This window comes from Zalophus californianus, chromosome 1, assembly GCF_009762305.2.
Source record: "Zalophus californianus isolate mZalCal1 chromosome 1, mZalCal1.pri.v2, whole genome shotgun sequence".
NCBI lineage: Eukaryota > Metazoa > Chordata > Mammalia > Carnivora > Otariidae > Zalophus > Zalophus californianus.
Genome location: NC_045595.1, coordinates 206633540 through 206658503, shown reverse-complemented (window position 1 = coordinate 206658503; position 24964 = coordinate 206633540). Strand labels below are relative to the sequence as shown.

The 24964-nt window shown below is 45.5% G+C and overlaps 1 protein-coding gene across 8 annotated transcripts in view; it reads right to left on the bottom strand.

Moving 5' to 3' along the window:
* Positions 1-24964, bottom strand: part of DOP1B (DOP1 leucine zipper like protein B) — a 112741-nt gene that overhangs the window by 69629 nt on the left and 18148 nt on the right. For all 8 annotated transcript variants that reach the window (XR_003518071.1, XR_003518073.1, XR_003518072.1 and 5 more), the window contains exons 3-4: positions 2580-2761; positions 2018-2188 (exon numbers count right to left, since the gene is read on the bottom strand). Coding sequence is in view for 5 of the 8 variants with exons in the window: in XM_027584112.1 (XP_027439913.1) it covers positions 2018-2188; positions 2580-2761 (353 nt within the window). In the remaining 3 variants the exon portion in view is untranslated. The remainder of the gene's footprint in view (positions 1-2017; positions 2189-2579; positions 2762-24964) is intronic.

Sequence of the window (24964 nt, the reverse complement as noted above, 5' to 3'; positions counted from 1 at the left end):
ACGCAGTTGTGAAGCTACTTCATGGGCACTTGAAAGAAGAAAATCTGGCCAGGAGTAATTTGCAGGCACACGAGGATTAGAAAGCCAGGGTGAAGCATTAGTCCTAACACTGGCCAGAGTTTCATGGACAAGCACAAGCCAGGAACAGTCTGCGCCCCCAGGGAACTTGTGAGTCACCCGGCCTGCGGCGGTCCCAGCCTAACTCAGCCCTCTGTGTTTGCTGCCAACAGGGACATCAGGACCCTCCCCTTCACCCCCCACCCCTCCCTTTCCTGTTCCTGCACAGTGTTTGCTGGGGGTGTCTGCCTCGGCTCCTGAGCACTTAGGGGAAGAAAGAGTTGCCAACTTCTCTCAAACTGACATGGATACAGAGACCAAAGACTCTGGTGCAGTCATCCCAATTACTGTGCCCATACACACCCACTCAGATTCTAGAACTCTCGAACAGCATCCACCTCGGAGAGCTGATAACGAATGGCTTTGGGGTGCTGCCGACACTGGGCCTGGTTTTCTCTCATGGCTCCATCTACTCAGTGATTCATGCAGCTCTACTCAGCTCTTGGTTCGATGTCAAGAAATCACACCCAAAAAATCCATGTTAAGCAACTTTAGCAAATGTTCAAATGAACCCTCACTGATCAGCTAAGAGAACGCACAAACACACCCCAACTATTTACACTCTTCTGGTGTGATTCATTTTTACAAATTAAAAAAAAAAAAAACAACTGCAATACATTTTGGGAACTGATGTGCTCATCTGTCAGATGATGGAAAAAACATTTATATACACTGTGATACACGGATCTGTTTGGGAAACACGAACGGGCCAGAACTTCTAGAAGGAGCCTGGGGCAGATCTGAGAAGCGTCTCTCGCTGACTTCTACATGACCTTCCACTCATTCCCTCCACACACCTACCAATCCTGCGCTTGGCCACAGGCTTAAAGTAGCCCCAAGACAGACTCCGCCTCCTAAGGAAGTAGGTCCTACCGACCCGACCCACTGCAAAGGTGGACTCATTACTGGGAAGTGGGAAGCCACCACCTGCTCTATGTGAAAGCTTGAAATGTCTGAAGTGCAAATTTTTGGTTAGGTTTATCAAATTCTACTGTAAATGCTCATGACTTAAATGTACCCTTGGTCACTGGCCACAATCCCTCAAACCATTCTAATTATTTGGTTTCTCTGAGTTTAGGGGAGCACTCCAAATAGACCTTGGATTGATTCCTTGATTCCACCCCAGCCCCCCCCCCCCCAGTCACAGCCAATGTGACAAAGGCGGTGTGGCTGGGGCCTCTGGCATGGGGGAAATGTGAGCAGTGCATGGTGTAATCAAATGGAAACTTTTGCAAGCACAGAGGTTTCTAAACCTCCCATTCAGGTTGCACATGGGCTCTTAAAGCAGGTCCTATTAAGAGGTTAATCACAGCGATCACTCAGAATGAGTAATATGATGGTAGTGAGCTCTTAATGTGATGATTCCCCAGAGAAACAGGATACTGTGTACACCCAATAGTCTGGATGGATTTATGCTTTCTTCTGCTCCTAAGCATGACCAAAAATAACCCCTGCATGAACTTTTATGCATACGAGCTTTACAAATTTCCCCAAAGTGCTGCTGAAATTTGTCAAGCTATTCTGCTTAGCATCGCCTTTGCAAGCCCCAGCCATCAATGAAGCATGGCTCTGCTTCGCCAGAGAAGCAGCCTAGTATAACGGGAAGAAGGAAGGCTTTGGAATCTGACCTATGTGGCTTAGGATCCCAGCTCTGCCACTCGCTGACCGTGGGACTCTGGGAAACCTTCTCACTTTCTGACTCTCACCTGTGACTGCAGGCAATTCCCAGGAGGACACGGTATTTGGTCAGAGACCAGCACAGCAATGTCAAGCATCACCCCGACTTCTGCACCTTTCCCTGCCGCGCAGACCCCTGTACCTCCCTCCCCGCTTCTCCCAAAGCAGCAGCATCACACACAAGCCACAGAACTGTCAGCACATCCGTCAGGATGAGACCCACCTGTCATAGATCTCAGAGCCCTCCTCCAGGCCGGGCAGCAGGCCCACAATGAAGGCCTGGAGACTGGGCAGGAGCAGCTTCTGCAGTGGGAGAAAGTACTTCTCGTACAGGCCGAGCAGCACGGGCCTCACCGACATGGCCGCGTTTGCCAGAAGAGGAAACAAGCCACAGCTTTGGAAAAGAAAAAAGGGAGAGGAGGGACAAATGAGACACCGAATCGGAAGTTTGCAACCATCACCCAGCCACAGGGAGTTTTCAAAAGCAGCCAGCCAGCCGTTTACACTGGGGCTGTAGACGTTTGCTTATCACGGGATGGTCCCATCACACTGTTCTGCAAAGAGCAGGCATCTAGACAGTAGGTCCGTCATGGTCGTACCTGGAACACACTTAAAGAAAGGCCTGGGAGGGTGTGCTCCAGACGTGAGCGCTGGTTATCTCCTGCTGGCGTCTTTATGATGAATTGTTGCTCACCACTCCCTATTTTGCCATTTTCTCATCTTATGAACCGAAATACGGATTATTCAGGTAATAAGAATGTAATATGGTAGGGAAGCTACTATACCTGTATAGGAACAAATCCTTGGCCAGCCATTTGGTCCCCACAATTTTGAAGATAATCTCATAGGTTTCTAGGGCTTTTAGGTGCACACCGCTGGGCAAAGCAGGATGCAAGCACTGAGCTAACCTCTTGCTGATAATGAGCCGTCTTGGCAATAAGGAATACCTCAGGTTACTCTGAAGGGCCTGGAAAACAAGAGGGAAAACATGAGGAAGAAGGGAGCGACATTTACCATGTAAAGTAAATCTTCTAGGGCCAGGAAGACACGAGCAGATGCAAAAGGAAGATACAGGGCCTGCATGGGGAACACCGGGGGGGCCATGAGCCAGGGACCAGGGACATGGGTATCAGCAAAGCCCCTAGCAATGCTGGAGATGAGGCAGGCATCAGAATCAAGAGCAAGAGAGACCCTGTCACCATAAGACCAACTCCTCAGTCACACACGGAAACCCGGGTACCGGTGAGGGCTCCAGTCCACACCCGAGGCTAAGCAGAACATAGACTATATGCGGGGGGGGGGGGGGGACTTGACCCTCATCCCTAAGAAGACCCTTGTCTGTGCGCTGGGGAAGCCCTTGGCATCTTCTGGGGAAGAAGAGGTCTGAATGAATTTTCCCCATCATTCTCCTAGCTCAGCTTCACAGGCAGGTGGCTCTGAGTGAGGGGTCACCCCAGAAGAAACGGGGGGGCACACCTCTAGGCCATGACTCCTGGCATCTTCAGCAGTTGGTGATCCTGCTGGGTGGGAAGGATCCACGTCCCACAGGAGAAATGCCCCACTCTGCCAGGCCTCTGCTGACTGGACACAGACCTTGTCTACACTAAAGCCCGCCTGGGTATTTGTGGTAGCTGAGAAACACGGGCAGGAGTGTGAGCGGATCACTGCCGTTCTGCACAGCCTCAAGTGACCATGGGCAGAGTGCTGTGGCTGGGTGGCTCCTCATGACTCAATCTTATAATACCAAGTGTCTGTCATTATGGAACAATCCACAAATATTTGCTCAAAGCCTACAGGGTGAAGTCCACGCTTCTTAAAAAGCCACTCAAAGTCCTCCATAGCATGACTCCTGCCTGCTTTGCCTCCTCTGCCCCCATCCCCATCTCTTAATACTTCAGCTTCAAACTTTGTAGCAACACAGATCCATCTGTGGTTCCTGCCTGCCCCTCTGCCCAACCTCCTTCCTGTCCACCTGGCTAATTTTCCTCACATGAGATTTAGCATCTCCTTTCCTGGAGGCAGAATGGTCCCTGCCCTGGCAGGGCGCCCCATCCTGCATGTTTAGTGACTCCTGCCCTGGGCTACATGTGCACATCTGTCACCGATTTACAACTGTCCTAATGATTATCAGCTCCGGGGCTGACTTAGGCGGGGAGCAACTGGAGGGCTGGGTATGCGGTCTTCTCCTCTGTGGTTTTCAACACTCTGCACAGAGCCTAAAACAAAGCAGGTGTTCTGGAAGAATGTCACAAGATGTGTGTGATGCCAACCGCATTCTATCTGTGTCTCCCAACCGCTGGTCCCTGGACCATATGGTCTTAGGGCCATGACAGCTTTCTTTTTATAAACAAAGAAAACAATCCTGCCCCTAAAATATACGCTGAGGTTATGCAGGAGGTAAAGGGAAAGGAAGGAAAATAATATTTTTCATCGAAAGCCTGTAGTCTAATTGAACGCTCAAATTCAATAAAACCGCATCTCGGGGAAAAAAAAAAACCATATAACTAGAGGTCATCGAGAAATACCTTAAAACATTATATATAAAAATCTTTTATTTTAAAACGAAGGGAAAGCCAACAAAATAATTTTTTAACGATTTTATTTATGAGAGAGAGAGAGAGGGAGAGAGAATCTCAAGCAGACTCCATGCTGAGCACAGAGCCACTTCCTGTGCATCCAATAGGATAATCGGATTTTTTTTTTTTTAAGTAGGCTCCATGCCTACTTATGGAGCATGGAGCCCAACATGGGGCTTGATTGAACTCACGACCCTGATATCATGACCTGAGCTGAAATCAAGAGTCAGACACTTAACTGACTGAGCCACCCAGGTGCCCCCAAAATAATTTTTTTTTAATGTGCTCCTGTCAAAACAAATCCTGAGGTAAGCTGAAACACACGCTGTAACAGGATAAGAACAAAGTGAGACAGCTTTGGCGGAGGGGAAATGAATGTGCCAAATGCACAGGAAACTGCATTTTATTATGGACATTTTCAAACACATAGAAAAGCAGACGGAACAGCAATATAACCCTCCCCTGGCTTCAACGAGTATCCAGTGCCGGCCAGTCCTGAAGACTCGGCTTTTAGAAAATCACGTCTGTGACTCAGCCGGCCGTGGGCTTTCTCCAGGGATTCAAGAGCACGAGGGAGGGCCTCTGTCTTCACCTGTAGCAACTGTTTTTGTCAAGAGCAAGCACTTGTGTGGGTTTTTTTCTAAGATTTTATTTATTTGAGAGAGAGAGAGAGACAGAGAGAGTATGAGCGAGGGGAGGGGAGAGGCAGAGGGAGAAGCAGACTCCCCGCTGGGTGTGGAGCTGGACACGGGGCTCAATCCCAGGACCCTGAGATGATGACCTGAGCCAAAGTCAGACGCTTCACCGACTGAGCCGCCCAGGTGCCCCCAAGCACCTGTTTATTAAGTCACTACCCACTCTCACATTGCTCAGTGTATTCCAAGGACTCCTGCTGCTTGAGACAGAAAAGATGGGGCACACCCAGGGTGGTGGGTCACCTGGGACTCACCAGCATTTGTCTTCCTTGGGCTGTGCATGTCCAGAATCCCATTTCTCTGCCCTTTTGACCCTGGGTGTGGCAGAATGACTGACTCTGGCCAGTGGGGTGAGTGGAACAATACGTGTCATGCAGGCCACAGACTTTAAAAGCCAACTCAAAGCTTGTTGCATTCTCTTTTCTTGACTCTAAGATCATGGACATGTGGGTTGAGCTGAAGCTCCTCCCAGCCTGGCTCCCTCAGAAATTATAGAACAGAAATCACGTGCTGACCCAGTGAGGCAGAACTCAACCATGTAAAACTCACTGAGATTAGGGATTGTTTGTTACCATGGCGTAATCCTCTCTATCCTGACTGATAAACCTCTTCCCACATAAATGCAATTACAACGAACCACAACCATCCATTCCAAATGAATGAGGCTGCTTGCTATTTCTTTTTCATTTAAATGTGTGACTTAATTTATTTGAAAAACGACATAGGAAAAGAAACATAACAAGCACTGAGGCTGTGACCAGTAAACGAGGAATAGATTATTCACTGTGTGCTGTCTGTGTTAATCCACGCAAACATGGCATGTCTGAGAAAGGGACTCAGTGCTGTCGAGGGAAAGGTGGAAAGATAAAGGAAGCTGTCGGATCTGAAAATTCAGCAAAAACAAAGGATATAAACAGACCATACTTAAAAAATGAGAAACTGCTTGTCGTTCCTGGTAAGAAAAACGCAATTAAAACTACAAGAAAGTACTATTCTTTTCACGCATCAGGCTGTCAAGTTAGATCAAAGCACACAAGTTCAGGAGCGGAGCACAGCCACAGAGAGACCGTGAGCCAAGCTGAGTTCTTCACCGAGTTAGGATGTGGCCAGACAGACCCTGCAAGCCTGCTCCTTGGGGTGGTTAGGAGATTGAACATTTCTGCATCATTTTCATCACTAATCATGGGGCTAAAATTGTGCCTAGGTCATAGTGGCTGTGCTAACCCACTTCCCATAGAGCCTGGCACTTAACAGGTGCTTTCACACTGAGGCCAGGCAAACAAACAAGACTGCAATATTATAATTCTGGTTTACCACGTGAGCTTGAGGATGAGAAGCTGACATTCCATCCCACCATTTGCTCCTTGGGCAATTTCTGACTATGGTTTCATCTATAAAAATGGAAATCACGGCACCTCACAAAGTTGCAAGCATCAAATGAGACACCCCCTACAAAGAGTAGAGCAATGTCTGCCACCCAGGAGGCAGCCAGCAAACACGACCTCTTATCATGACAAACCAAAAATGAAGCACAACAGAGAGATGGACAGAAGATGCATTCTAAGACAATCCACTGAAGCCCAGTCATTTACAGGTAATGCCCTTTACTGTCCCAAAAGTAAACAAGGACACTAGTTAGGTATGTTGATGAAGAAGGATGAGAAATACATCGAATCAGAAAAGCAAAGCTCAAACTGCTCTGTGTTTGGAGGTAAGATCCCTGCAGACCCAAAATATGATGAAAATCCCAAGAGACACTGTAGCCAAGGAGGAAATCTGCATTGATGAGGTGCAGTTGGGGAACATGAAATTTCCTTTTAAGAAGACAGAGTAAAAGATAAATAGTAATTAATATTTAGGATTAAAAGGGAAAATAAAATATTTCCTAAATGATATTTAAGGAAAATTTCTAAACAAACATTTTGCAAGTCCTTTTTTTTTTTTTTTGAAGATTTTATTTATTTGACAGAGCAAGAAAGATAGTGAGAGAGAGAATAAACAAGCAGGGGGAGGGCAGGCAGAGGAGAGGGAGAAGCAGGCTCCCTGCTGAGCAAGGAGCCCAAGGCTCCACCCCAAGACCCTGGGATCATGACCTCAGCCGAAGGCAGACACTTAGCCACCCAGGCGCCCCAACATTTTGCGAGTCTTAAAACTGAAGATTAGAATCACCAGTTGAAAATACTTTGCATGCAGTGGATTTGGAGCACTTCTGGAAACAAAGGATTCCCCTAACAGAGCTCCTCCTCCCCCAGAGCGACAGACTTCATGCAGGAAATGAGGCTGTGAGCCCCATTTAAAAACACCTTCTGTGAGCATGGACTGTTTTTCCATCTCTTTGTGGCTTCCTCAATTTCTTTCATAAGTGTTTTGTAGTTTTTAGAGTACAGATCCTTTACCTCTTTGGTTAGGTTTATTCCTACGTATATTATGGTTTTTTGTGCAATTGTAAATGGGATTGATCCTTTCTTTTTTTTCTGTCTCATTGTTAGTGTATAGAAATGCATCTGATTTCTGTGCACTGATTTTACATCCTGCCACGTTGCCGAATTCCTGGATGAGTTCTAGCAATTTGGAGGCGGAGCCTTTTGGGTTTTCCACATAAAGTATCATGTTATCTGCGAAGAGTTTGACTTCTTCATTGCCAGTTTGAATGCCTTTTCTTTTTGTTGTCTGATTGCTGAGGCTAGGACTTCTAGTACTATGTTGAACAACAGTGGTGATAGTGGACATCCTTGTCGTGTTCCTGACCTTCGGGGAAATGCTCTCAGTTTTTCCCCATTGAGAATGATATTCGCTGTGGGCTTTTCATAGATGACTTTTATGATATTGAGATATGTTAAAATGTCTATGTTACCCAGAACAATCTATACATTCAATGCAATCCCTATCAAAATACCATCAACTTTTTTCACAGAGCTGGAATAATCCTAAAATTTGTATGGAACCAGAAAAGACCCTGAATAGCCAGAGGAATGTTGAAAAAGAAAACCAAAGCTGGCAACATCAAAATGTCAGACTTCAAGCTATATTACAAAGCTATAATCACCAAGACAGTATGGTACTGGCACAAAAACAGACACATAAACCAACAGAATAGAATAAAGAACCCAGAAATGGACCCTCAGCTCTATGGTCAACTAATCTTGGACAAAGCAAGAAAGAATATCCAATGGAAAAAAGACAGTCTCTTCAATAAATGGTGCTGGGAGAATTGGACAGCCACATGCAGAAGAATGAAACTGGACCATTTTCTTACACCACACACAAAGATAAACTCAAAATGGATGAAAGACCTAAATGTGAGAATCCATCAAAATCCTAGAGGACACAGGCAGCAACCTCTTCAACCTCAGCTGCAGCAACTTCTTGCTAGACGGGTCTCCAAAGGCAAGGGAAACAAAAGCAAAAATGAACTACTGGGACGCACAGCAAAGGAAACAGTTAAGAAAACTAAAAGACAACCGACAGAATGGGAAAAGACATTTGTAAATGACATATCAGATAAAGGGCTAGTCTCCAAGATCTATAGGGAACTTATCAAACTCAACACCCAAAAAAAAACAATCCAGTCAAGAAATGGGCAGAAGACATGAACAGGATTAAAAGGGAAAATAAAATATTTCCTAAATGATATTTAAGGAAAATTTCTAAACAAACATTTTGCAAGTCTTTGCAAGACTTTTTTTTTTGCAAGAAATAAAATGTTCTTTCTCCAAAGAAGACATACAAATGGCCAACAGACACATGAAAAAATGCTTCACATCACCTGGCATCAGAGAAATACAAATCAAAATGACAATGAGATACCACCTCACACTGGTCAGAATGGCTAAAATTAACAAGTCAGGAAACGACAGATGTTAGTGAGGATGCAGAGAAAGGGGAACCCTCCTACACTGTTGGTGGGAATGCAAGCTGGTGCAGCCACTCTGGAGAACAGTATGGAGGTTCCTCAAAAAGTTAAAAATAGAGCTACCCTATGACCCAGCAATTGCACTCCTGGGTATTTACCCCAAAGATACAGATGTAGTGATCCGAAGGGGCAACTGCACCCTAACGTTCATAGCAGCAATGTCCACAATAGCCAAACTGTGGAAGGAGCCAAGATGCCCTTCAACAGATGAATGGAAAAAGAAGATGTGGTCCATATATACAATGGAATATTACTCAGCCATCAGAAAGGATGAATACCTAACATTTACATCGATGTGAATGGAACTGGAGAGTATTATGCTGAGCAAAATCAGTCAATGAGAAAGACAATTATCATGTGGCTTCACTCATGTGTGGAATATAAGAAACAGCACAGAGGATCATAGGGGAAGGGAGGGAAAACTGAATGGGAAGTCATCAGAGAGGGAGAAAAACCATGAGAGACTCTCAACTCTAGGAAACAAACTGAGGGTTGCTGGAGGGGAGGTGGGTGGGGGGAGGGGAGGTGGGTGGGGGGATGGGGTAACTGGGCGATGGGCATTAAGGAGGGCATGTGACGTGATGAGCACTGGGTGTTATACGCAACTGATGAATTACTGAACACTACATCTGAAACTAATGATATACTATACATTGGCTAAATGAATTAAAAAACAACAAGAACAACAAAGCAAAACAAACAGCTTCTGGGTGAGCAGTATTAAGTAGCATCTCGCAAACGTCCCTGAAGGGGAACACAAGCCAACTCTTGGTGCCGTTAAGGAAACAGTGGCCACCACGAAGGTTCCCACTCTGGCTCTCCCAAATTCTCCAAGACTTTTTCTTTAGGTCGCTGAGGGCTAATGCATGGCCAGGAGGGGACCATTCCATGTTTTCAGGGCAAACTTAAAAGGGAACAAGTCATCCAATGATTCATTCCCCCACTTTGGCTGCTAAAGATTTAGAGCTCAGGGTGGTGGTTCAGCCATGGTTGCTTTCTTCCGTGAGCCACCGACTCAGGAGCTCCTCTACCTGGGAGCTGTCGACTCAGGCATCCCTGGACACGAGGAAGTGTTTGGCCCATGTGGCCAGCCCACTTTTAGGATCTGAAAAACACCTCTCAGTAGGAAACTGGAGGCCTTCTGCTGCATCCTTGCTGAGAGCAAGATCAAGCCAGATGCCCACGGCTGTCGCAGCTTTTCAAAAAGAAAATGTTCTATTTAGAAGAGCCCTGGCCTAGGAGGTTTCAAAACTGAGTGCTGTGCATTGCTGGTGGGAATGTAAAATGGTGCAATTGCTGTGCAAACAGGATGGTGGATCCTCAAAAGATTAGGGGTGCCTGGCTGGCTCAGTCGGCAGAGCACGTGACTGTTGATCAGGGGGTCATAAGTTCAAGCCCCACCTTGGGTGGAGAGTTTACTTAAAACAAACAAAATTGGCAGAGCAAGATGGCAGAGGAGTAGGAGACCTGGATTTCGTCTGGTCTCAGGAATTCAGCTGAATAGGGATCAAACCATTCTGAACACCTACGAACTCAACAGAAGATGGAAGAGAGTAGCAACAACTCTGAACAGAGAAGCGACCACTTACTGGAAGGTAGGACGTGCGGAGAAGTGAATCCGAGGCGATATTGGGGGGGGGGGGAATAGACGGTGGGGGAGGGGGGCCTCCGTCGGCCGCTTCTGGCAAGTGCTAGAGCCGCAGAGCACAAAATCGAACTTTTAGAAGTCAGCTCCGCTGAGGGACGTCACTCCAGTGGCTAAGCGGGGGGGCGGGGGGGGGCTGGGGGGGTGGAATCCTCGCGGGACAGTGTGGTCTCAGGACCCTCGGGGTCACAGAAAGACCAGGGGTGCCTGAGTGCGGCAGAGCTCCCAGGTATCGGAGCGGGGAAGCCGGCTGCAGAGACGGAGCCGAGGCGCGGGCTCTCAGCTCGGGGTGGCCATAAACTGTGATCCGCGGCCCAGTCGGGCCACTGCTCCTCCAGCAGGGACCCAACAAGCCACAGATTCAGGGAGACTCCCCTTCCTCCCCCAGGAGGAGCGGCGCGGGAGCGCACCGCAGGGATCTGCTGGGTTTGGAGACTCCACACGGGGTCAGGTGCCAGAGATAGAAACGCTCGGTCACAGGCCGGGTGAGCGCGGAGTGCGGCCGGAGACCGGGGAGACGGGAGTGACTGCTTTTCTCTGGGAGCGCACTGAGGAGTGGGGCCCCGAGTTCTCAGCTCCTCCGGGCGGAGATTGGGAGGCCACCATTTTCACCCTGGTCCTCCAAAGCTGTACCGAGAGCTTGCAGGAAACAAAAGCTCCTGAGAGCAAACCCGAGCAGCTTGCTTAGCCCGGACTCACAAGGGCGGGGCAATTCAGCCTCGGCAAAGACATTTGGGAACCGCGGCAACAGGCCCCTCCCCCAGAAGATCAGCACGAACAGCCAGCAAGCCAAGACCAAGTTTACCGATCAATGAGAACGGGAGAACTCCAGCGCTAGGAGAATACTGCACATAGAATTCATGGCTTTTTTTACCATACTTCATTAGTTTTTCAAAGTTAATTTCTTTAACTGTTTTTTTTTGAATTTTTCTTTTTCCCTTTTTCAAACAACATCTTATCAATCCCTTTTTTAAAAAAACATTTTTTATTTTTCATTTTTAGAGTCATATTTTTATCCCTTCATAGTAGTTACCCTTATTTTTGGCATATATATATATATATATATATATATATATATATGTTGTTCTCTCTTTAAAATTTTGAGATACAATTTCTTCTAACAGATCAAAATATACCCTAAATCACTAGTGTATGGCTTTGTTCTAGTCTCCTGACTGATCACATTCTCTCCCTTTTTTTTTCTTTTTTCTTTTTCTTTTTAAATCTTCTTTCTTTTTAAAAACAACTTATCAATTCCTTTTATAAAATCTTTTATAATTTTCATCTTTACAGTCATCTGCCATCCCTTCATTGTATCAACCCTTATTTTGTACATATATAAGTCTTTCTTCCTTTAAAATTTTAGCAGGCACTTTCTTCTAACAGACCAAAATATGCCCAAAAGCTAGTGTGTGGCACTGATCTATGCACTAGCCTGATCATATTTGATCATATTCTGTTTGTTTTGTTCTGTTTTTGTTTGTTTTTATCTTTTTCTTTTTCCTTTCTTTTTCCTCTTCTTTCTTTCCCTTTCTTGTCCCCTGGTTTCAGGTCTTTTCTGATTTGTATAGAGTATATTTGCTGGAGACGCTGTTAACCTGTTAGCATTCTGTTCTCTCATTCATCTATTCTCCTCCGGACAAAATGACAAGACGAAAAAAATCACCTCAGCAAAAAGAACAAGAGGTAGTACCGTCAGCCAGGGACCTACTCAATACTGACATTTAGTACAATGTCGGACCTAGAGTTCAGAATCATGACTTTAAAGATACTAGCTGGGCTTGAAAAAAGCGTGGAAGTTATTAGAGAAACCCTTTCTGGAGAAATAAAAGAACTAAAATCTAATCAAGTCGAAATCAAAAAGGCTATTAATGAGGTGCAATCAAAAATGGGGGCACTAACTGCTAGGATAAATGAGGCAGAAGAGAGAATTAGCGATATAGAAGACCAAATGATGAAAAATAAAGAGGCTGAGAAAAAGAGAAACAACTACAGGATCATTGGGCAGAATTCGAGAGATAAGCGATACGATAAGACAAAACAACATTACAATAATTGGGATCCCAGAAGAAGAAGAAAGAGAGAGAGGGGCAGAAGGTATATTGGAGCAAATAATAGCAGAGAACGTCCCTAATGTGGGGAAGGAAACAGGCATCAAAATCCAGCAGGCACAGAGAACCCCTCTCAAAATCAATAAAAATAGGTCAACACCCCGACATCTAATAGTAAAACTTACGAGTCTCAGAGACAAAGAGAAAATCCTGCAAGCAGCTCGGGAGAAGAGATCTGTAACCTACAATGGTAGAAACATTAGATTGGCAAAAGACCTATCCACAGAGACCTGGCAGGCCAGAAAGGACTGGCAAGATATCTTCAGAGCACTAAACGAGAAAAATATGCAGCCAAGAATACCATATCCAGCTAGGCTATCATTGAAAATGGAGAGATAAAAAGCTTCCAGGACAAACAAAAACTAAAGGAATTTGCAAACAAAACCAGCCCTACAAGAAATATTGAAAGAGGTCCTCTAAGCAAAAAGAGAGCCTAAAAGCGGCATAGATCAGAAAGGAACACAGACAATATACAGTCACAGTCACCTTACAGGCAATACAATGGCACTAAATTCATACCTTTCAATAGTTACCCTGAATGTAAATGGGCTCAATGCCCCAATCAAAAGACACAGGCTATCAGATTGGATTAAAAAACAAGACCCATCCATATGCTGTCTGCAAGAGACTCGTTTTAGACCCAAAGACACCCCCAGATTGAAAGTGAGGGGGTGCATAGCCATTTACCATGCTAATGGACACCAAAAGAAAGCTGGGGTGGCAATCCTTATATCAGACAAATTAGATTTTAAAACAAAGACTGTAATAAGAGATGAAGAAGGACACTATATCCTACTTAAAGTGTCTATCCAACAAGAAGATCTAACAATTGTAAATATCTATGCCCCTAACACGGGAGCAGCCAATTATATAAGGCAATTAATAACAAAAGCGAAGAAACACATTGACAACAATACAATAATTGTATTGTTAAATGACTTTAACACCCCCCTGACTGAAATGGACAGATCATCTAAGCAAAAGATCAACAAGGAAATAAAGACTTCAAATGACCCACTGGACCAAATGGACTTCACAGACATATTCAGAACATTCCATCCCAAAGCAACGGATTACACATTCTTCTCTAGTGCCCATGGAACATTCTCCAGAATTGATCACATCCTAGGTCACAAAGCAGGTCTCAACCGGTACCAAAAGACTGGGATTATTCCCTGCATATTTTCAGACCACAATGCTTTGAAACTAGAACTCAAGCACAAGAGGAAAGTCAGAAAGAACTCAAATACATGGAGGCTAAAGAGCATCCTACTAAAGAATAAGTGGGTCAACCAGGAAATTAAAGAAGAATTAAAAAAATTCATGGAAACCAATGAAAATGAAAACACAACTGTTCAAAATCTTTGAGATACAGCAAAGGCAGTCCTGAGAGGAAAGTATATAGCAAGACAAGCCTTTCTCAAGAAACAAGAAAGGTCTCAAATACACAACCTAACCCTACACCTAAAGGAGCTGGAGAAAGAACAGCAAATAAAGCCTAAACCCAGCAGGAGAAGAGAAATAATAAAGATCAGAGCAGAAGTCAATGAACTAGAAACCAAAAGAACAGTAGAACAGATCAACGAAACTAGGAGCTGGTTCTTTGAAAGAATTAACAAGATTGATAAACCCCTGGCCAGACTGATCAAAAAGAAAAGAGAAATGACCCAAATCAACAAAATCATGAATGAAAGAGGAGAGATCACAACCAACACCAAAGAAATACAAACAATTAGAAGAACATATTATGAGCAACTCTATGCCAGCAAATTAGATAACCTGGAAGAAATGGGTGCATTCCTAGGGATGTATCAACTACCAAAATTGAACCAGGAAGAAATAGAAAACCTGAACAGACCTATAGCCACTAAGGAAATTGAAGCAGTCATCAAAAATCTCCCAAGAAACAAAAGCCCAGGGCCAGATGGCTTCCCGGGGGAATTCTATCAGACATTTAAAGAAGAATTAATACCTATTCTCCTGAAACTGTTCCAAAAAATAGAAATGGAAGGAAAACTTCCAAACTCATTTTATGAGGCCAGCATTACCTTGATCCCCAAACCAGACAAAGACCCCATCAAAAAGGAGAATTACAGACCAATATCCTTGATGAACATGGTTGCAAAAATTCTCACCAAAATACTAGCCAATGGGATCCAACAGTACATTAAAAGGATTATTCACCACGACCAAGTGGGATTTATCCCTGGGCTGCAAGGCTGGTTCAACATCAGCAAATCAATCAACGTGATACAATACATTAACAAAAGAAAGAACAAGAATCATATGATCCTCTCAACAGATGCAGAAAAACCATTTGACAAAGTACAGCATCCTTTCTTGATCAAAACTCTTCAGAGTATAGGGATAGAGGGTACATACCTCAATTATCAGAAAAGCCATCTATGAAAAACCTACAGCGAATATCATTCTCAATGGGGAAAAGCTGAGAGCTTTTCCCCTAAGGTCAGGAATGCGGCAGGGATGTCCACTCTCACCACTGCTATTCAACATACTATTAGAAGTCTTAGCCACAGCAATCAGACAACAAAAAGAAATCAAATGCATCCAAATCGGCAAAGAGGAAGTCAAACTCTCACTCCTTGCACATGATATGATACTGTATGTGGAAAACCCAAAAGACTCCACCCCTAAACTGCTAGAACTCATACAGGAATTCAGTAAAGTGGCAGGATATAAAGTCAATGCACAGAAATCAGTGGCATTCCTATACACCAGCCACAAGACAGAAGAGAGTCAAATCAAGGAGTCGATCCCATTCACAATTGCACCCAAAACCATAAGCTACCTAGGAATAAATTTAACCAAAGAGGCAAAGGACCTGTACTCAGAAAACTATAAAATACTCATGAAAGAAATTGACACAAAGAAATGGAAAAACGTTCCATGCTCATGGATTGGAAGAACAAACATTGTGAAGATGTCAGTGCTACCTAGAGCAATCTACACATTCAATGCAATCCCCATCAAAATACTGTCCACCTTTTTCAAAGAAATGGAACAAATAATCCTAAAATTTGTATGGAACCAGAAGAGACCCAGAATAGCCAGAGGAATATTGAAAAAGAAAAGCAAAGCTGGCGGCATCACAATTCCGGACTTCCAGCTCTATTACAAAGCTGTCATCATCAAGACAGTATGGTACTGGCACAAAAACAGACACATAGATCAATGGAACAGAATCGAGAGCCGAGAAATGGACCCTCAACTCTATGGTCAACTTATCTTTGACGAAGCAGGAAAGAATGTCCAATGGAAAAAAGACAGTCTCTTCAACACATGGTGTTGGGAAAATTGGACAGCCACATGCAGAAGAATGAAACTGGACCACTTCCTTACACCACACACAAAAATAGACTCCAAATGTTTGAAAGACCTAAATGTGAGACAGGAGTCCATCAAAATCGTAAAGGAGAACACAGGCAGAAACCTCTTCGACCGCAGCCACAGCAACTTCTTCCTAGAAACAGCGCCAAAGGCAAGGGAAGCCAGGGCAAAAATGAACTATTGGGATTTCATCAAGATAAAAAGCTTTCGCACAGCAAAAGAAACAGTCCACAAAACCAAAAGACAACCGACAGAATGGGAGAAAATATTTGCAAATGACATATCAGATAAAGGGCTAGTATCCAAAATCTATAAAGAACTTATCAAACTCAACACCCAAAGAACAAATAATCCAATCAAGAAATGGGCAGAAGACATGAACAGACATTTTTCCAAAGAAGACATCCAAATGGCCAACAGACACATGAAAAAGTGCTCAACATCGCTCGGCATCAGGGAAATCCAAATCAAAACCTCAATGAGATACCACCGCACACCCGTCAGAATGGCTAAAATTAACAAGTCAGGAAACGACAGATGTTGGCGGAGATGTGGAGAAAGGGGAACCCTCCTACACTGTTGGTGGGAATGCAAGCTGGTGCAACCCCTCTGGAAAACAGTATGGAGGTTCCTCAAACAGTTGAAAATAGAGCTACCATATGATCTGGCAATTGCACTACTGGGTAGTGACCCCAAAGATACAAATGTAGGGATCCGAAGGGGTACGTGCACCCCAATGTTTATGGCAGCAATGTCCACAATAGCCAAACTGTGGAAAGAGCCAAGATGTCCATCGATAGATGAATGGATAAAGAAGATGTGGTATATATACACAATGGAATATTATGCAGCCATCAAAAGGAATGAGATCTTGCCATTTGCAACGACGTGGATAGAACTGGAGGGTGTTATGCTGAGTGAAATAAGTCAATCAGAGAAAGACATGTATCATATGACCTCACTGATATGAGGAATTCTTAATCTCAGGAAACAAACTGAGGGTTGCTGGAGTGGTGGGGGGTGGGAGGGATGGGGTGGCTGGGTGATAGACATTGGGGAGGGTATGGGTTATGGTGAGCACTGTGAATTGTACAAGACTGATGAATCACGGATCTGTACTTCTGAAACAAATAATGCAATATATGTTAAGAAAAAAAAAAGAAGAAGATAGCAGGAGGGAAAGAATGAAGGGGAGTAAATCGGAGGGGGAGACGGACCATTAGAGACGATGGACTCTGAAAAACAAACTGAGGGTTCTGGGGCGGGGGGATGGGTTAGCCTGGTGATGGGTATTAAAGAGGGCACAATCTGCGTGGAGCACTGGGTGTTATGCACAAACAATGAATCATGGAACACTACATCAAAAACTAATGATGTAATGTATGGTGATTAACATAATAATAAAAAATTATTTATAAAAAACAAAATTGTTTAAAAAAAGATTAAATATTTGACGTTTACCAAATTACTGTATGATCCAACAATTCCACTTCTGAGCACATGTGCAGAAGAACTGAGAGCAAGGACTCAAACAGGTATTTGCACACCCATGTTCACTGCAGCGCTATTCACAATAGCCAAAAGGTGAAAACAACCCAAATGTTAAGAATGGATCAATAAAATGTGGTCTATACATACAGTGGACTGTTACTCAGCCTTAACAAGGAAGGAAATCCTGAGGCACGCTACCACATGGATGAACCCCGAAGACACTGCACTCAATGCAATAAGCCGGACGTAAAAGAACACACGCTGTACGATTCCACTTACACGAGGTCCCTAGAGTCGTCCAAGGGACAGACACAGAAAGTGAATGGGGGAGGGGATCAGGGGCTGGGGGAGGGGGAGGGCAGCCTGCGTTTAATGGGAATGGTCTCAGTTTTGGATGGTGGTGCTGGTTGTACAACAATGTAAACATACTGAATGCCACGGAACAGTACACTCGTAAACAGTTAAAATGGTAAATTTTATGTATATTTTATCACCCAAAAAGAAAAAAGAAATGAATGCTGTGTGTCACCCAACTGCTAAGTGCTAAACAGAAAGGAAAAGCTACGATTAAACCAGAAATAAACCTTCCTTCCTTATTTTCCTCAAGAATGACAGTATTTTAAAAGCATTCCTTGAGCTATAATCAAGATGTAATAGTTTGGACCTCACTGTCTGCATTGGCTCGGCAGGCTGACCTTAAAATAATAAAAAAATTTATAAAACATAAGTTTGAGAAAGGAAGGTTGGAACCACATCCAAGCTTCGTTAATAGAGACCAGGAGGTATCTCGCCTTGCTTCACCCATGAGAATGTCTGCACTGCACTTTTACTTTGACATCACGCTATCTGGCAGGACTCAGCACGATGTAGACTGGGTCTGTGTAAGAAACGGTTAAAAATTTCAAAAAGGCAGACCACGGACTCAGAAAGTACTTCAATACACTTAAAAAATGGTTAAGACTAAATTGTATGTTAAGTATATCTTATCACAATTGAAAAATTTTTAAAGAGAAATTAAACAATGTGGGAAGGGGGTGAGTTACGTTTGATTTTCGGAAGTTCCCAGAAGAGATCGCCCAGACCTGCTCTTTGCGGTGATAAGACTGACTTTGGAATGCCAGATGCTCGTCTATAAAGAAACACACAAGCAAGCCAATTTAAAAGCAGGGCTCGCATCAAGCAAATGGTAAAATACCAGCAGGTTTTCCTTCTGGAAGTTGGTCATCTTTAAAAGGCTGTTCATTTCATGCCCAAAACCGAAGCTGTACCATGAGTAAGGCTGGCCAGGAGGCACAAGCTTGAACACTCATTAAATCCCTGCCAAGGACCACCAATGGTGCCCTTCAGACAGAAGGAAAACAGGACAGACACTAATAACCAACTGGCCAGGACTTCCCACATGAAAGTAGGCCAAGTCCTGCAGGCGGAGATGGTGAAGAGCGTCATGTCCCCCTGAAATGGCAGTGACTTGGCCACCGTGCCAGCTTGGGAGGGCGGGGACAGCAAGAGACAGGAGCAGCAACAGGGCCCTAACAGGCAGGACAGGCAGTGGGGATTTCACAGAGGACCCATGAAGTCCGCTTCTGTTTAACTGGGGCAGTGACACCCGTACATCCTCCCTGGAAATGAGCGCTTGCTTCTTGAGAAGGTCCCGGACTGACACATGGCTGTGTGGCGCTGTCGCATCCGCAGCCCGCTGAGGGCAAACCTGTCGAGCCGTGCCCCGGCTGAGTCGTCACCGCTTGCCTTCCAACACCCACCACCCCCCCACCCCCCCCCACCCAACCACGACCTCGGCTTGCAGGAAAGCTGCTAGCAGGGCACAGCATTCTCTGCTTCACCCGACCTTCCACGTGAGGTAGAGACACATCAGAATACATGTTTTGCTTTTAAAAATGTCTTACAATTATTTTTATTCCTTTTGAATTGGCTCTGTCTTACTGCCGGAGCTAATACTAACTTACACTTTCTCATCGCGCTGCCTGCTAGGAGCCCCACCGACAGCTGAGCACACACACCACGGGAGGCTTTACAAGCGCGGCCCAGAGGTGAAGGCGGTGGCTACCCCAGGCCAGGGCGGGGACAGCAGGCCGACCCACGGCCGGTGGCCACCGACGACACATCCACGGGCACGACGGCCTGATACCGCAAGCCCTGGGCCGACGACGCCTCCGAGCTGCAGTCTGTGAAACTCCTTTTTCTCAGCTGACCCAGAGGTGGCTCTGCTGTGGGGAGAACGTGCTGCTGGTCTAACTCATGACAAAGCGAGGCAGGGGAAGTGTCACGGAAAGCACAGTCTCGGAACGCGCCGACCTGGGGCCCAGTCGGGCACCACCCTTCCTCCGCTGCCTAGCCCAGCACGGGTTCCCTGAGCACAGGGACCTGGTCGGGCAGGTGAGGCTCAAAAGGAGCCGAAACATCCCGGGTGTTCATGCCATTCCCATTTCCCCAGGGCATCGGATTCACAAGGAATGCACGCATCTGTACCCATGTGACACGAATACCAGGTCCAGGCTCTCGGTTGAGAGGACTTGGGAATCTCTACACTGGGTCAGAAAACTCCTTCTTAAAACATGACAGGGTGGGGCGCCTGGGTGGCTCAGTTAAGAGACTGCCTTCGGCTCGGGTCATGATCCCAGGGTCCTGGGATCGAGCCCCACATCGGGCTCCCTGCTCAGTGGAGAGCCTGCTTCTCCCTCTCCCACTCCCCCTGCTTGTGTTCCCTCTCTTGCTGTGTGTGTGTGTGTCTCTCTCTTAATTAAATAAAGAAAATCTTAAAAAAAAAAAAAAACATGACAGGGCACCTGGGTGACTCAACCGGTTAAGCGTCTGACTCTTGATTTTGGCTCAGGTCATGATCTCAGGGTTGTGGGAACAAGCCCTGCGCTGGGGTCCACACTGGGTGTGGAGTCTGCTTGGATTCTCCTCTCTCTCTCTCTCTCTCTCTCCCCTTGCCCCTTCCCTCGCTCTTAAAAACAAAAAACCCCAAACAAACCCCAAACAAACCACAACATCGCATTGCTACCTCACAGAAGGCAAGCTGCAATACACATGCCCAAATACTGCTCTTTATTTTTCCCCTTGTGAGTTTATTACAACATTTTTGTAGAAACCACTCCCTCTCACCACTAATAGCAGTCTTCCCTGTCTTCCCACACAGAAACCTTAGATGGCTAGCTGTAATGCCCTCCATGTTCCCAGACTTGCACCTTAGCCTTTTCGCAGTGCACTGCAGGTCCTGAGCCCGCACTCCCGGCCATGCACCTGTACGTGGGCTCTGCAGCCGCGCCGGCTGAGCTGGACACTGTACGCTGAACGAGGAAGCCTCAAGCAAGCCTGAGCTTCCCGCGGTGTCCTCACCAGTAAAAGGGGTTGAACAGCACCAACTGCAGAGGATTATAGGTCTGAGAAACGATGAGTGACAAGCTCGTAACAGGGGCTCACTAAAGGGAATCATTCTATTGTGGGGGCTATGAGCCAAGAGGCTGGAATGATGGACAAGGGCGGGAGGAGGTCAAGGCAGCAGAGTTCGATAGTGAACCACATTAAAGGAAATGAACATGTGGGGCAAACGTGCCCTTCAGGACTAAACGCTGACACATATGTGATGCAGAGAATACTAAAATACTTAAGAATTTATAACCGCAAACCAGAAGATCTCATAAAAGTGAGCATATCTTAAGATACTAAATGACTTGCTGTCTGGACTCACCTTCTTTTCTGCTGTTTAAATGTATTTTAACCCACATACAAATGATATATTTAACAAACAAACCAAAAGCCTATTATATGGAAACCAACTTGTTAGTCAGAGCCAGAAAAGCAGCAAGAATATCTTGGGGAAAGAGTCTCATTACAAATCCCAAACAGGCTTCAGTCCCAAAAGTTCTACTGGTAGAACTCAATATTCTTTAAAATTCACACCCAGAAGAACAGAATTGGCACACTCAAATAAGACGAAATGTTATCTCCTGCAGAGAGCAGATTTCTTGAGATCTCCGGAGCCACACTTTCCAATCCTTGGTGCTGTAGCAAAGTGGGTTCAGAATGGCTGTGTGGAGCTTGGGATGCATCCTCCCTGAGTGCTCTGGTTCTGCCAGTACGGAGCCTCAGGCACCACACTGGGAGCTGGGATCATGTGACCTGCACATGCAGCAAGGAACTAATTCAGAGTTGTAGTGGGAGGTGAAGAACACACTTCAACGCTGCTCTGCCTGTTCACTCTGATCTGAATCCTCTGGGTCCCGGAGATAAGCTATCTGCATAGAAGCAGGGGGCAGTTAAAGAACAATGATGGGAGGAAGAAGGCTGCTAACAAAGCACCCGGGAATGGTGACTGAGGCATGAAAGGGGCTCTCTCCAGATCCCTTCAAGCCCAAGCTGGCTCCGCTCTCCAGAACCCAACCACTATAAAACTGCCCGGGCCACCCAGAACCAAGACGCTGAACACAAGGCAGGCATAAAGCAGGCACTGAAGGAACATTACCTCCTCAGAAACACAACAGGGCTTGTGCAGTGAGGATGAAACCAGGGCGGGGAGACAAAATCCTCCGCAGTTTCTCTGTACATGTCTTGATTCCAGCCAGAACCACGCCAATGCAGATGGTTAGGGTGCCAATCAGCATGGCACATGCTATATCTTTTAAGGACAAACACCTTTACTGTTGAGAAACAAGTATGCCTGCTTCTGCCCACAGAGGAAACGGGTTCCCGTGGGTTAAGGATGGTCTGATATCGTGGAGTCATTTACCCAGCATTGGGCTGTAAAGCATAGCTCATCCAACTATACAAAATCGAAATGAAGAAATGTATCACCTCACAACCAAAAGTCTAGAGCAGTGGTTTTCAAACTGGGGTAGTTCTGCCCCTGGGGGACATTGGACAATGTCTGGAGGCATTTCTGGCTGCTACAATGGGGGTTGGCATCTGGTGAACAAAGGCCAAGATGCTGATGAACGTCCTAGAATGCAGAGGACAGCACTCCCTGCCCCATCACGGAAGGTCAACGGTGCCAAGGCCAAGCAACTGGTCTGGGGGAGCACATTCCTATATTTGGCTAATGCAAGGGCTCAGTAACATCCTAAAAGGACAAGCCTTTTCATGCTTACATGCTCCTCATGGTGAGTTGACTTATCCTTGGCCTTGCCCTGCTGTGGCCTCAGATGTCTGCCGCACATCAGGCATTACATTCTCCCACAATTAAAGAAAGGAACAAAAAAAGTTAAGTGTTTGTTCCTTTCCTATCCCTCTGTATTAGAGGAAACCCTTTCCAGAAGCCAGCTGGCCACAACTCATAGGTCAGGGAAGGTCACATGCTCATGTCTGAATCAATCTCTGCCAAGGAAAACGGAATTACTAGGAAGAAGTCCTATAACAGTAACACTGACTGCTGAGGCTGGGAGATGGGCGCTCCCACCCTGCAGCGCTTCGCCACCTGACCCCTAGACATAACTGAGAAGGCGGAGGGTGAACAGCGGGGTAGACAACCAGCACATGAATCTCAATCTCAGAAGAAGTGGTGAGCCTGAACACGAACCCGAGAGCTCTTTCCTTCCTTCACTCCACAACATCTGAATTATCGTACTTTGCAGCAGATTTGCTTCCGAGGCCGATCTCAGGCATTGGGAGAATCAGTTTGAGTACCATCATCACCAAAAACACATGAATAAAATGTTAAGGCAGAACTGTGTGGCTTTGAGAAAAGCAATTCAACACTTTACCAACCGATCAGGTAATGAAATGGCATACTTTCTGGCCATATAAAGATAAGCATTTAAGTTAGTAAATAAAGACTAAACTGATGTTTCAGGGGACCGCAATCTGATGGGCCTGCAGGTCTGAGATAATCGTGAGACAGGAGGTGCCCCCATCAAAATCAGTGCGCACCACATGGGGGCAGGGACTGCAACGTCCATCCGAATCATGCTCCCTGCTTCTGTGGTAAAAGTGGTAGCCGGGCCCTGGTTGCTCCACCAGAGAATATTTTTCCCCCTTGAAGATATGAGTGGAGGGAATGTGTGCCATTAAGATCTATGCATGCTCCTATATGGGCAGCAAACAGAGCAACTCTAGAAGCCATGTGTTAAAAATGGCAGAGTCCCAGGCTTGAGTCTCTAGAATAACCATGGGGAAGAGAGCTGCCCAATCTGGAACACCATGCTGAACTGACAGAGGAGAGAGAAACTTCTATCTTACTGGTGGCCCTGGGTTTTTGGATGGCTTTGTTACAGCAGCTGACATTACTGTAACTAATACACTGCAAGTATCATCACTATTGAACACTGTTCCAGAAAATGCTAGCAAAATACCAGGAAAAAAAAAAAACACAACAAATTCAGTATTGGTTGATGATATGTACGCCTGTCTAGCCACAGAACTCAAAACCATTAGCTGAAAAAAAAAACTTAGAAATAAATTCACAAAGATGGCCAGTTTCTAAACTCTGTAAGTTAATCGTTTTGTACACACCAACAACCAGTTAAAACATAGAGTGGGAAATAAACCCATTCACAGCAGCAAAATACATGCACAGAATATCTAATGTATTTAGAAAACAGGAAGGACTTACGTAAGAAAAATGACCCAATTCTTTGGGACAAAAGTGAATACCTTTTCCCCAATGAAGAGAAGGACCACATTTCCATGTGGGAGGGCCAACTGTGCACAGATGTGTCTCTTCTTCCCCAAACATGCTGTCCTTGTTACCCCACGCCAATCAACCGCACCCTCCCCCCCAAGATGTAACTTCACAAATGATTCTAAAGTTCATTGGAGGAAAACAGCCTGGCACCAGTAGAAAGACTCTGAAACAGAGGAGGGTTAGGTCAGTGTAGAGAACCCAGTCCTGGGGACAGACACACTCTGAAGTGCAGCTGTGTAAGGGCCGTGACGTCAGTGCAGACCGACCAGCGGATCGCAAACTCGTGTGACCAAGGGGTTAGCTCTATGCCCACGGACACAGCCTCTCCACCTCTGGTGATGTGCATTGGCAACATCAGCCATGCGCACGAAGATGTTCACGAGAGCTTCATTTAGAATCAGGAAAATCCGGAAACAAGTCCAGCAGTAAGGGCTTCCAGACCTCGCCCCCTTCCGTACAACCCCGCCCCCCATTTTCTCTCCCCCACATCCAAGACTAGAGGTATATATGACTGTTCAACTAGCCTTTTTTGCCCCTGTTTTATCATGAGCCTCTTTCACAGGGGTGTCGACAGAGCTACCTCACTTTGGATGGTTGCATAGGTCATCACACTGGGGTAGCAGGACTTCTCCTACTGCCGCTCGCCTACTGAGGGTGGCCACATTCGCTTTGTTCCTATTCCATACAATAAAGTAGTGTAGATTCTTATGGTTATCTTTGTATTGTATTTCTATAAGATTAACACAAATTT